Raw genomic sequence first — 13,829 nt, 5'->3', positions numbered from 1 at the left:
CTTGGCTGAGCTCTCCTTTCAGAGGACTTAAGTTACTACCAGTTAAGTGGCTGTATCTGTGCTCCTGGGGGAATGAGATGTGTAGCAGGACCGTGCCCGACTGGAAGAAGTGAGCAGAGAGCCCGAGTGCTCACAAATGCTAATAAAGTGCATGAATGCAGAGACATCGGCTTCCTTCCTCCGAGGCTGGCACGGCCAGGGACAAGGATGCACTGTGCTGTGCTTCACCCATGTACCAGAGACTGGGACCAGCCCCGTGCACACAGCTGCATCTCCCAAAACCGATCCATCTACTGGGAGGCTGCTTCAGCCAGGAGATCCACGCTGGTGACCCCAAACCAACCTGTGATGGGTACCTGGGGTCCCCAGCCGTGCATCCACGTGCCAGAGCCCCTTCCCGATGCAAGAGCTAGCAGCTCCAACCCTGGCATCACCCACGTCCCGAGGCAGGACCTACCACACATCTCGACCTGTGCAACTGAGCACGTGAGGACAGTGACAGAGCGTGTAGGGGCACAGACCCAGCCCAGCCGAGGGGGACAGAGCCTGGGGTGTCACCTTCCAGCTAAGAGGTGGCATCCATGCAGACGGAGAGCATGGCGGCCTTTTGCTGTGCACCCCAGGAGGGAGACGCACGCCCAGCCCGACCGCAGGGAACCCAGCCCCAGAGCCCTTGGGAAACAGAGAGAGGGACAGTGTGGGGACCGGCTCTGCACGGAGGGGGCACGGGGTCCGGCAGCCAAGCGGAGCAGGCAGCTGGACGCGTGTGCTTCTCTGCTGGGGGGTTTTCCTGGGTGATAAGGCAAGGTGCTTGACGTTACGAGAAAAGCAGCCAAGTGCAGAGTGCTGGACGAGGGGCAGTGAGACTCAGTCTGTCTTTCCCAGCTTCGCAATCAGCTCGTCGCAGATCTTGGTCAGCTCCTCAATCTCCTGGTTCTGGAAGAAAAGCAGACCTTGAGGATCCCCGCGGCGGCACAGATGAGGGATAACACCCGGGCCCATCTGTCACTGAGCCAGCGCAGGAAGCGACAGCCAGCTCCTACGCCTGTCCATGCGAAAGCTCCTCTGTGCATCATCCAGGTGCCGTGGGGACCCTTGGGCTCAACCTTCCTCATCCCCGACAGACCCCAGTGCTGCCCAGCAGCAGCCCACCACGCTCCGCTCAGCCCACACGTGAGGAAGCTCTGCCCGTGATCCAGGGCAGCCAAACGCACGTCAGGCCTGAACCGGCAACCACGTCACTGCATGCAGCCACGGGCAGAGCCTGCATCCTCTTCCTTGCGAGAGGACACAGTTGTACATTTAAACAACAAGAAAAAAAACCAAACATAAAACACAAACAAAAAAAGACCCAAAAAACCAAAACCACAAAACACTTTCTGGGCCAAAACTCTCATGGAAACCTCCAGCACCAAGGGGATGCTCAGGGCAGCAAGATGGAAATCCAGAGCAAAGCCAGCATGGCTCGCAGAGTTGAGGTGGGGGGGTACGTTACCTTCTGCTGGAGGGCTCTCTCCAGGGACTCAACCTTCATCTGCTCCTTGCGCAGCCCAGCCTGCAGCGCCGCACTCTCCGCTTTGGCCTTTGTTCGCACCTGGGCGATCTCCTCGTTCGCTCTGCAGTGGGGTTTGGAGAGAAAGGGACAGTGGTCACATCTGGGCGCAGGTAGGAGAAGCACCGCGGCACAACGTTAGACTACGTGGTGTCGGCAGAGCCTGGCTCCTGCTTCCCTGGTTGCATCAGAGGTGGTTTTCCCATATGGAAAACCTGCATGAAACTGGATTAATTCAACTCCTCCAAACTCCTGTATGGACACTCGGCTTTCTCAGAGAGAAGTTAAATCAGTTCCTCACCAACTTCACTTGGGGCTACTATGTGTTGGTGAGCTACTGAGCCTCGGTAGCCGCACAACCCCTTTGCACACCACAAAGACGAGCCCTTTGAAACACAGGAACTTGTAAAATGACTGTAAATAGACCGTGAACCTCAGTTTCTCTGTTAAAAAAAAAAAACCACACTTAAGCAGAGATCAGAGAATCCATTCAGGGATTTACGCTGGCTTACTTACAGCCATTTAAAGTCACTTGAGCCTGAGGTTGTAAAAGGCAGCTTTTCACATCAATAAGCTCCTGCCTTCCAACCTCAGGAAAGCCAAACGGAGACACTGCCCTACAAGGTCTTTAAGCACCCAGCAATCTCAGGCATGCCCTTACTTGTCTAATTTTTCTTCTGCATGGACTTTCAGGGCCTGATATCGCTGCTCTTCTTGCTTGACCCGGTTTAAATAATCTTGAGCACACTTCTTCAGAGCTTCTTCATTCTGGGAGGGAAAAAAAAAACCACAAAGTACATCCATCTGCATTGGGACTGAGCACAGAGACGTTGCTCTGATGGGACGATACACCCTGTTCTGAGTGTAAAAGAAAAAGGCTTTAAATAGAACCAGCTTCTCCCTTATGCTGGAGTCCCTCATCCAGCTCGGCAGCATGGAAAAACCGGTGCGTAGACGGAAGCAGGGTTTCTCGGGACGTTTTGCCCTGGTGCCTGCTCTTCCCTTGGCCGCAGCTCTGCCCAGGGCACGATGCTCCGCTGACAGCAGCTCAGCAGGAGAGCATCGGGGAGGAGTACGGAAAAAAGCCCGCTCCCAAGAGAGCCTGGCTGCCTGCGGCATCTGAAAGACTCTTTGCTCATTTATCAGCGAGCAGGCAGAGGAAAGCAAGCGAGTAATCCTCGGGCCGGGGCATTTCAAAGCAACATCGCTTGGGACGGGAGGGACAAAGCTGGGGCAATGCCGCATGGGAACTCTGTGTTCAGGGACCAGGGCTGCAGGGAGAAAAGAGGAACCCAAGGTCAGGACCTTCTTAAAGCCTTCTAGGACACCCTTCAGGTTTTCATATCTCCTGAAGAGATCCGACAAGGACCTCTCCACCGAGTTTAGGTCTGCCAGAGCCTGGTCCTTTTCCATCGTCAGCTGCTGCAGGTTCTTCTGAGACGTCATGTTTGTCCTCTGCTCATCCTCTGTGATGGAGAATAAATAGCAAGGACACAGCGACTGAGCGGGGACAGCTGTGGCAGCCAGCTCCCTGCCCTGCATGCCCGGCCTGGCGATGGCACCTTACCTATCATCTGGGCAATGGTCTTCTCATACTCAGCCACAATTTTCCTAGAAGGAAGGGAGAAAAAAAAAACAACAAAAAAATCCACAACAGGTAAGAGGCAACAGTTTTTTGCTGCTAAGACCTCCCTCCAGCCGCTGCCGCTTGTGCCAGCGCAGCTAATAGGATTTTATTCCTGCAACAAAGGAACCAGGAGGCTCAACACAGCACAAGCACAAAGAGTACATGTCTCCTAACACATCCCACCCTGACAATGCTGAGCCGTATCATCCCATTACGGGGGGAACACACAGAGCACAGTGCAGGGGAGCAGGCAGGCGAACGTGCAAGAAAAAGGCTTTTACCTCATTTCTAAGACTTCTTGGCGGCTCTCTTCGTATTTCTTCTTCCACTCATTTGCTTCGATCTCCTTTGTGATTATCTAGGTTGCAGCAAACACAGGACCCTTGGGATGTGCTCTGGGTGGTTTCCCTTGCTGCCCCACGCGTGCGATGTGCAGGGGACCAGACCCCCACCCTGAGCAGAGCTGCTCCTGCTCCTCTCGCACCCACAGCAGGAGATGGGGGTCCGGCGAGGGGCAGCCCCGGGAGGATGCAGTCCCCAGCCGTTACCTCCTCTCTGATGAGCGTGAGCACGGCCGTCTTCTCAGATTCACTGAGGCAGATGCCGTCCAGAGGACTCTCGCTCCTGCTCACACTGGTGATGGCTGTGGAGGACTTGTCCATGGAGCATAGCCCCGGATTGACCTGGGGGGGGAATTATCCAGCTGGGATGCTGCGTGGGTTTTCTTTTCACTCTGCCTCCCCTGTTTGGGGTGTTCTCCCCCATTTTATCAGCCTCTGTTCAGGCACCAAGCCTCCCTACCTGCCCACACAGACAGCTCACAGCCTGGGATCAGACACCCAGCAGAGCCCGTATGGGATTTTTAGCGCATTTTCTGCTCAATCCCTTGCTGGGAGCCGGGGCTGAGCCATCAGACACTCCCGGGCTGCCCTGGGGAAGCAGTATCCCAAAGAGGAGACCCAGTAAGGGCCCATTTTGGAAGGAGGAGATCCAGCTGTGAGCAGGAATTTGCTCACGTCTGACATCCCTTCACTTTCCCCGTGGTTGGTTTAAAAATATCTCCAGCCTGAAGGATCTTTCCTGACTGCGAGGGTCCAAGTCGCCTGTCTCCATCACCTCCCAGTCAAGTGGGGACATCGTTGCAGCTCACACATCCCAATTACGACCAGCAGCTGCTGGGACATTTGCTGGGACTTGCTGATGGCCCTGAATGCACAAGGGAGCTGGCGGGGGGGAGCAGGCTTCACCTCCCCGCAGAGCAGGGGTTCAGCTGACCCCGTTCCAAGGCTGCTCCTGCTCCCCTTGGGACAGCCCCGCTCAGCCCACCATGTCCCAGCTGTCCGGGAGAGCTCCGAAACTGGAAATGCTCATGCAGGGCTCCCAGTACCCCCCCGTTTCCATTACGGGTGCTCCTACAAGGGCCAAGGTGGTGGTACCCCCATCGCTCATTGCTTTCTCCTCCGCAGAGCCCAGTTCCTCTGTACCAGTGCTGTAGCCACAGAGACCAAACTGGGGGAGGGGGGAGAGCTCAGCGCCATGACCCAAGCACCTGCCTGGATGCTGGCCCCATCCCTTCCCTTGGGGTGGGGGTCCTGCAGCCCAGAAGGCCTCCAGAAAAGCATTCCTTCAAACCGAGGCTTACACCACCGCCTGTTCCTCCTTTTATCATCGCAGCCGAAGTGACAGCCTTGTGCAGCCATCTCCTTGGGAACCAGCTGCCAAGCCATAAATAGAGAAGTGCTTCGGAGGAGGCAGTCGGCTTTTGCAGTGTTTTGGAAACGAGAGCACTAAAGCACTTCTTTCCCTCCCCTCCTCCCCTGCGCTTTCATCGCTGCTCAGGTTCAAGCACAACCAAGCCCTTCATGGCTCTCACAGCTCTGCTTGCCTGCAGCAGCGGGCAAGTGATGGCCGGTGGCAGTAGCCACCCCTAGAGCCACCCCTGGGTGCAGGTTTGGGTCCGGGCAGCCCAAAACTGGGGAGGTTCAGCCCTGTGTGGTTTTGGCAGCAGCCTCCCACAGCATCTCCAAAACACAAGTGTGCACCCGAACCCCTCCAAGTACCCCTGCCCACTGCCTATCCCACAGCAAATCCTCCCACGTCGGGGTTTTGGGATAACTCTGTCTCGTTTGCAGGAGCAGAGTCTTGCCCATGCTGTCCTGAGCACCAAACAAAAGGTTCACTTTGTCTAATGTCCTTGTGGGGCTTAGCGTAGTTAAATCTGTCTCAGAGAAGGTAATTTTGCTGATGTTGCTAAGCTCATTGTCATCTGCTCTCCACCTGGAGCAGCTTTGGCCAGGGCTCGCTAAGCTGGCACGGGGTCCCCTCTGCAGCAGAGGGGTCTTGAGGCCACTCCAACAGCTCCTCGGGGGTGTCCCTGTGCAGATGTGCCACAGCTGGGGTGCCAGGATCAGTGCTGGCTGCAGCGCCAAGTTTTTTTAATTAACCCCCCCATCTCTGCTGTCAGCTGCCTTCCTGAAAGCAGCATTTGAGGATCCCTTGCAGAACACACAGGCACCAACCGGCCATCAGAGCCAGCCCTGGACTCCTCAACATGAGACACAGCCCCTGGCCTGCAGCTCGTCCCTTCCCCATCATCTCCAATGCCCTTGCACCGTCATTCAGCCACTTCCAAACCCCACATTCGCTCTCGTTGCCCTCCCACGGCCACAGCCCCGGCTCCTCACCAGCCCCACTCCATCCCCAGCACCTCTCCCTCCCACAAGCAGCAGCACCCACCCGGGACAGAGCCATCCTCTGCCAGGCTTCTCCTGGCCTGCTGGGAAATCACCTCTATTTTTATCAAGTCCCCGCATGGGCTTTTCAAGACTTTTAGCTCCCCCAAAAAAACCCTCCTTTCAGAGAGGTTTTGGTAGCATTTCTGGGATTAACAGCAATGTTTGCTGCAGCTTCTTCCCACCCAGCAACAACTTTCAGTCCAGGCCACTTTCTCTGTCAGATTCCTCCTCGTTTGCAGGGTCTGGAGAAGGTTAGCAGCTGCAGTGCAGGAGGATCACCCTAACCCTAACCCTAGCACCAACCCTAGCACCACACCGGCACGGCTGCCCTGAGCCTCCCTGTAGACGAGGGAGAAGGAAGCAAGAGGAACTCACGGGGAAGATGCCAGGCCCATCTTTTTCCATTTGCTTGGAGATTTCCTTTTCAACGCCTAAAGACAAGAAATACAACCTTTTTAGCTACCTGGAAACAAGAGCCTTGCAGCACGTGCACGTTTTCTGGGATGCAGAGGGGTACCCCTGAGTCTCTGCATCCCCTGAGTTTCCCCTCCCAAAAGGCTCCTGCCCTTGGAAGGAGGACGCATCCTGCACCCCTGCCAGCACTCCCCAGAGTGGAAACCAACACTCCCCTCTGGTGGCAGTCCAGCCTTGTGCCATTGTCCCCACAGCTGCCACCCACCCCAGCCATTCCCGGAGACCGTGCCAGGACGAAGAGGGGGAATGAAGATGCACAGGACATTGTGCTGGCCAGCGCAGGCAGGATGCATCCTTGGGACCAAGCCCAGCTGCTTGGGCCACTCCGAATAGCACAAGGCTCAGCCCCCACCAACTGGGCCCAGCGTCCCCCAAAGGAGCTGCCACATGGCCCCTGCTATTCTTAACAGCAGCAGAGAGAAGCTAAAAGCCGTCTCCTCCCGTCTGTAACGTGCAGGACACCCTGGCGTCTCACATAGCATGGGAGAGAATTTATAAACCTCACTCTAACAACTGCAGACATGACGGGCCATTCATGTGGTAATCAGGCAGGGAAAAGCGTGTTGCGAGAGCCCAGCTCGGAAGGGAAGGAGGCAACGTAACGCTGATGAATGCAGATTTCCTACTATTTTCCCCCATTCATCCCTGTGCCCTGGTCAGGGGCTGCATGTCACAGCTCACAGCACCCATCCCTGCACCCAGCACCAAGCTTGTGCACCCCTGCCTGCCCCTCCGAGAGGTGCAGTGATAAAATAAAACCTCCCAGCCTCTCCACTGAGGAAAAATCAAATTTTTCCTCCCTTGAGAGACAAAGGACTGTTTTCCTCTCCCGAGAGCCTGCAGCTCTGCACGGCGTTCAGGAGAAATGATTAATGGGTACCCGCACCAGGGAAGAGCTGCAAACCTCCCATGCGGTGACTTCTCCTGCCTGCACCTATAACTTTGCCATTGATTAAATGTCAAATTGCTTGGCTTTTAATTATTTTTTAATGGATTGGTCAGAGAGGCTAATTACATAGGAGACTGCCAGCAAAATACCACCAGGAGCATTAGCGGAGATCTTCTGTCCTGACACTGAGATCTCCATCAACTACAGCCCTTGTGCTGGGACACCGAGGGCTGGCAACTCTGCTCCTGGCAGAGGCTTTGAGCAGGGCACCCTGAATCCCGGGAAGCAGGGCATGCATCAGGAGCATCCCAGCTGAACGGCGTGCAATTGCTCGGCTCACTGGTGAACACTGGTTTCAGGAGGGGACTCACAGCACGGCTGCGGGGCAATGTCCACCACGGGGAGGGAGCCTTGCCGGCCCGGGCCGTCTTACTGCAGCACCACGGGGAGAGTGCTCTGTACCGGGAGAGTCTAAATAAACACAGCCTGTACTATGATTTTTCCATAAAGGAAATAGTGCAGATAAGCAATTGGAGGTTTCATGATAACTTGCAGCAGCCGTTAGCCCTGTCAGTGTAAATAAACTGTGACGAATCTGCGCTGCTCAACAGCACCAATTCACTGCCAGAGGCTGTAGATTGCCGGGGTGCACGCACGGCAAGTCACCAGAGCCAGAGGCAGAGGGGATGCTCCTTACCTGCCTCTGTGCCGTGCTTCACCTCTGGCACGGGAACATTCGAGCACTCAAAGTACTCCAGGTCATCTTCTGGTTCACCCTTCTTCTCCAGCCCGGCTGGTTTCTGCACGGAGGTGGTGGAAGCCAGCTTCTCTTCATCAGTGGCATGTCCATCCCGATTTGCAATATCTGGGATTTTGGAGATCAACGCTCCTTCATCCTGCAGGATCAAGGCATGCGGTTAAGCAGGACTGAGCTAATCCACGGGGATCAGGCAGCCAGGTTGCTGGACAGTCCATGGAAAGCACAGGAGGCTTAGCATCCCCTGACAAGCTGCTCCTCACCAGCTCCTCGGCACGTTTTGGCAGAAGGAAACACATGGTGCCCGGAACAGAAGCACTTAACATGCAAAATCCATTAACCCAACCACAGCGCTCAGTGCTTCACTCTGGCCCACGCTGGCGACAGGGCTAAGATACCGCACGCACATGGTCCTTGACGAACCACACAGAATACAGAGAGCGTTTAATGGCCAGGAAACCCCCAGGGACAGGCCGATCCTGGGGGTAAGCACCAAGCAGAGCCCTCCTCCCTCCCTTCCCACCAGGATCTGCCCCTGGGGAAGACGTTCTCCCCACAGCAGGGAGCTGCTGCTTTCAGGGAACTGGCTCTTTGGCCGGGCATTGCTGCAGACACACGCCAACCTGAACCTCAGCCAGCCCAGTTCTCCCCACACCACCGTCCAGGCTGTCCCAGCATCCCTGCACCCAACCAGCACCTCCGAGGGGTCAGATCCCACGTACCTGGGTCAGATCCCACGTACCTGAGTGCAAACATCCAGGACCAGGGACTGCGTCTCGTATTGCTTCACCTTGCAGCCGCTCCTGCAGAAGAGAAAGAAGCAGCCAGCTGAGGTGTGGGCTCACGTGGGCTGCGTGGGGAGGAGGTGGGGGCACGTGCGACACAGCCCAAGCAAAGGGGAGGCAGCTCCAGCGCTAGCATTGCACCCTGCCGCGTGCCAGCAACCCCACTCACCAGTGAAATATCGAGGCAGAGCAAGTTCTGGAAGGAACAGAAGGAACAAGGAAACAAAACACAGGACTACAGAGCAATTGGGTTTGTCTTTTGAGGAGTTTATTCCTGTTGAAGGTAAGGATGGGAGAAAGGACCCCGAGGTGCTGACGGCGAGAGAGGCAATTGCCAAAGAAAGATTTCTCTTGCTGCACCCTCGCTCTGTGCATCCAGCGCGATGGCATCCCAAGGTCTCAGAGAACATTGATTTTTCTGCAGGAAGGAACCATTTCCAAGCCATCTCATGCCCTGTCCCTGTAGCTGGAGGTTTGTCTGGCACATCTCCACAGCACCCACTTTTCTCCCACATGAGTCAGACCCACACGGCAGGGGCAGACGGCTGCTGGTGAGAGAGCTCTGCTTTGCTTGCGGCAAAGCACCAGGGCAATCCGTTGTGCCTTGAACGCTCCCTCTGCCAGACGCAAATGCTGTCCCAAGGAGAAGGGTCTTGCAGACGGGAGAAGGTTTAGCTCAGGCTGATCTTGCAGGTGGTTCCGTGGCTGGATGGCCCTCCAGCAAGGAAGCTCTCCCTGGAACTTCATCCCACGTTCCTCAAAACATGCCATCCCGGAATCCAGCTGCACAGGACTGCAGGCACAGCCGCATCCTGACAACATCGGGCATCAGCATCTTGACTCAGCTCGAGGCAGTGGAGGGACAGCCCCAGCGGGAACGGCCATGTGTGGCACAGGGTCCATGCCACTGAAGCCCATGGGGCTGAGGGACTCAGCGACGAGATGAGGTCCATCACCACCCTGGCACACAAAGGAGAGCACAAGCTCTCCTCCCACATCTCACCACCCTCTCAACTCCACGTTTAGCAACCTCCCATGGCTCGCTGCCATGTCCGAACCCCCCAGAAGACAAATATTCGCTGAGCTGGAGACAACTCGTGTGACAGCCCACTGCGTATACCCGGGGAGGGATCTCTGCCTCCAGACTCAGTGCTCCCCACCACAGGGACATGGGCAGAGGCTCGAGCAGGATTGCAGCGAGTTGTTCCTAGGTTTAAAGAATCACCCTCGCCCACTTCATTCTCCAGCCTCCCTGTCCCATCGCAAACATGCACCAGCAGAGCACAATGAGCAACGTAGCCCGGCACACAGAAATTTTATTTGCACTCTAACATGCACATCTGGGTCAGACTGAAAAAAAAAAAATATTTGCTCTTGACTCTATTTCTCCATCATGCCCAAATGCAAGCAGCTAAACCGCAGCTCCTCATCCACCTCTGCTCTGCACCATCTCCTGGGGCCAGTGTTACCACACCATCTGGTTTGATCTCCCCCCTAACACCAAGATAACAGCTCTGTAATTCAAAGGGACAGGTAAAAGGGGAGACGAGAGCCAAAGCCGATGGTCCCAGCTCTGCCCCACAGCCCCCAAGGCCGGGACACGCTCAGCCAGTGTTTAGAGCTGGATAAACCCAAATGAGGGCACCGCTGCCTGCGTGCCTGCCTCGGACGCATGGGCAGACCCGCCGGCCTGCAGGTCCCCCTCGTACTAAGAGACAAACATCCACTGTTGAACGTCCTGCTGTAAAAAGGCAGATAGATCACTTCTCGGCCAAGACACAGATGTCAGCACTTGAGCCCAGCTCCAATTCTGTTCGTGCATATGGTAGGCGGCACTAAGCAGACAAGAAAGGCATTGGGACGGATGACATAAGATCAGGAACTAAGCGCAGCACGCTCCTTCCTACGACTCTCCCTGCACCAAAGCAGAGCCAGAGGGGCTGGGGGGGGGAGCTGACAATCTGCAGGAGACACCGAGCATCACCAGGAGACTAAATGGGGGTAACCCCAGTCCCTCCTGCATGCCCTCCCTGTGGGATGGAAGCACAGGGCAGCAGCAAGCCCTGGGGGTGGGGGGCACTCGATATTTCACTGGTCGCCCACTCCGGGGCTGCTCATGCCGGGGGTACAGCATGGCCCCACTGCAGCAGCGCAGGTCGCAGGGCAGCGAACGAAGGCTGCTTGACTCGAGCAGTGCTTTTGAACCCATCCAGGATCTCACAGACCAGCTCCGCTGCTCCAGCTTTGGGTACAGGAGGGGTGCTTCAGGGGAGAGCCACGAGCAAATCAGCTCTGGCAGCCCCCAAAAAGCTAAAGAGAGCCTTGTTTGGAGCTGGCTGCGAGGGCAAAGCTCCCCTGGGACTATCTGACATGCCGGAGCCGGACGAGATAGCCCCTCAACTCCCTCACCCCCCAGTTGATGCTTTCCACCCTACTCCTCTACAGCAGTTGCCTCCCTCATTTTCAGGACTAAAATCTACTCGTCTTCACAGGGACCTGAATTGTGCAGAAAGCTGCTCCCCCTCCATTAACCAACACACCAGTTTTGAGTATTTATCCAGCATCGAAAGGCATTGTGAGTCGGCATGCTGCGAGAGCAAGCACAGGCGCACGCCTCCGGTGCGGCTCTCTTCTCTTCTCCCTCACTCCCAGGGTCTGGCCAGGCTAAGCTGCTCCGGGGATCCAGCCTGAGAGATGCGGGATGTAAATCAGAGAGCAGAGAGCACGAGTCAAAGGGCAAGAAGGAGCCTGCATGCCATGGAGATGAGTAGGGCCAGCACACACCCAGAGAGAGAGGACAAAAACCAGCAAAGGAAAAGAAGAAATAGAGAACAGAGTACTTACAACAGAAAACAGAGAAATTTCACTTGTTCAGTGGTCCTGATGCACCAAAGCACAGACAGGGAGAGAGACAGACAGATGGAGAGAAGAAGAGCGTGTGAAAAGACCTGGATATAAACTCTCATTTGGAGAAGCACAGTGAGTTGCCCAGCTCTGTCTTTTTGGAAGGAACACACAAATCCAGGATGCTCTGATTCTGCAATTTCTATTCCCGGGGGCAGGGTGAGATTCAACTACAAATCCCGCTGCCGGGGAGGCAAACACTCAGAGCAGCCCGTGCTGCTTCGAGGTGATGGAGAGGGAGCCTGAAAATTCCCCCTCGCTTCCCCTCACCGCCAGCTCCTGCTCGCCCGTGGTCACATACTGGAACACCGACTCTTAAAAAAATCCATGTCAACTCTCTGCAAAGTATTTTTAAGAGAAAAACATCCAACATAGCCTTATTTTTGCCTGCTAGGTTTTATCTGCCCTCTCAGTAAAAACCCACTCCGGTTTTCCCACCAGAGAATCCGTCAGCAGAGCAACAGCTTCTTTCGGTTTTACAGCCAAATCAGCCACAAACTCTGTGCTCCTAAAATTTCCCCTTTTAAGCTTATTTCTTGCTTTTGCTTTCAACTGGTTCCAATTACCCGTGTTAAACGCCATCACAAATTCTAGCGGAAGGACCTAAAATTGGCTGGGCAAATTATTCTCTCGTGCAATATCCCCTCTGCTTCCCTTGCCCGCTCAGAGACCCCGCGGAGGGAGGGCAGGTAGAGCCAAGCCCGGCTTAGCAGCTGCTATCTTAAACGTCAGGCTGAGACTTCTGCCCTGCCCAGACACGGGTGGAAGGATATTTGTGATACAACAGGGGAAATACCAAGAAAATAGCAAGGTTTAGCCATTAAACCTGCTCCCAGAGGAGGAGAGTAATGCCATCTGCATTCCCCAGAGGCACTATGAAATGTCACCGTCAACATGGGGGTTTTTTAAATAGCACGATGCAGGAACTAAAAATGCAGCTCCCTACCGCCTGTGCAGATGTGCTAAAAGCAACACACAATCTGCCTGTCCAACCTCTATTCTCTTCCTCTGTTATAAAAAAACAAAAGAAAAAAAAAAAAAAGAGAGAAATTCAGTGACAGCTCACAAAATATCCCAAATATCCCAGCAGCATCTGGTTAACCACACCTACATCCACAAGCTCCACAAGACCTACAAACCCTCGTGCGTGCTTGGCAAACCCCGCAGGTTCAAACCTCCCTTGCAGATTTGCTCTGATCCCACAAGCCCCCAGCGCCTGCACCTCGACCCCACAAGCCAGAGCCCTGAGTGGTTTTCCAAAGAGGTGATCCTGCAAAGTGGGTCCCAATCCAGCCCTCCCTGCTCTGTCTGGGACCTGGGACACGGCTCTGGGACATCCATCCCTCTCCTCCCATCCGCTCTTGAGCAACTGGGGTACCCGCAGGGAGAGAGGAGCTGCCCCTCCGCCGCCACAAAGGGTGGATAAAACCGGGGCAGGAGCAGAACCTGAGGTGCACATCGGTATTTTGGGCTTGCTCAAAAATCACAGGGGCAGGAGCATCATCATCATCACCACCACCACCATCACTGCTGCTTTGCCCACACATGGGGGAACGGAGGGGGCTACCAGCCCCGAGCCGGCCGCCCGCTCCGCACGCACCGGCACTCACGTTATCAGGCGCGACTTGGGCTTCTTTGGGGAGTCTCTGTCTTTCACGAGGTCGTCCTGCACCTCCAGCGTCTGAGACTCGAGGATTTCGTTGAGGTTGTTATCGGCAGTGGGGCAGGAGTCGGCAGCGGTGCTGGCGAGGGTCTTGGTGGGCTTAAACGGATCCACTGAGTCAAAGTTATTGGGGTCAAACTGGTAAGAGCCCTTGGGGAGAGTCGGTGAGTTTTGCAGCGCTGAGCTACCACTGAAGGAGTTGAGACTTGGGCTGTCCCAGGGCACAGGACCCAGCCGGGGGGAGCCCCGGGGAGGCAGCAGCTCCGTGGGACCCCTCTCCGCATCCTCAGCTGGTTTCTTGGGGGACTCTCGGTGTCTCTTCGGGGTCAGCTTGCTGGCCGGGATCCTGCTGCCCTTCCTAGGTGCAGCTCTCCTGGCCTCTGCGCTCTCTCCTCCCTCCGTAAAATCAATCTCGGGCTTCAGGACCTGCCCTTTGGGCTCAG

At 55.6% G+C, this 13,829-nt stretch overlaps 1 protein-coding gene across 1 annotated transcript in view; it reads right to left on the bottom strand.

The window, feature by feature from the left end:
- Positions 1 to 867: 867 nt before the first annotated feature.
- Positions 868 to 13,829, bottom strand: part of LOC104168550 (transforming acidic coiled-coil-containing protein 1-like) — a gene marked incomplete at its 5' end in the record, with an annotated part of 21,543 nt that continues 8,581 nt past the window's right edge. Inside the window, 11 exons of the mRNA XM_009709168.1 lie at positions 868 to 936; positions 1,496 to 1,616; positions 2,214 to 2,320; positions 2,858 to 3,018; positions 3,120 to 3,163; positions 3,461 to 3,537; positions 3,728 to 3,862; positions 6,290 to 6,345; positions 7,975 to 8,173; positions 8,777 to 8,837; positions 13,334 to 13,812. Coding sequence (XP_009707470.1) covers positions 868 to 936; positions 1,496 to 1,616; positions 2,214 to 2,320; positions 2,858 to 3,018; positions 3,120 to 3,163; positions 3,461 to 3,537; positions 3,728 to 3,862; positions 6,290 to 6,345; positions 7,975 to 8,173; positions 8,777 to 8,837; positions 13,334 to 13,812 — 1,509 coding nt within the window. The remainder of the gene's footprint in view (positions 937 to 1,495; positions 1,617 to 2,213; positions 2,321 to 2,857; positions 3,019 to 3,119; positions 3,164 to 3,460; positions 3,538 to 3,727; positions 3,863 to 6,289; positions 6,346 to 7,974; positions 8,174 to 8,776; positions 8,838 to 13,333; positions 13,813 to 13,829) is intronic.

The sequence above is a fragment of the Cariama cristata genome, unplaced genomic scaffold (genome assembly GCF_000690535.1).
Source record: "Cariama cristata isolate BGI_N322 unplaced genomic scaffold, ASM69053v1 scaffold33771, whole genome shotgun sequence".
Lineage (NCBI taxonomy): Eukaryota > Metazoa > Chordata > Aves > Cariamiformes > Cariamidae > Cariama > Cariama cristata.
Note: the sequence above shows the minus strand (reverse complement) of the source record. Positions and strands in the feature narration are given on the sequence as shown.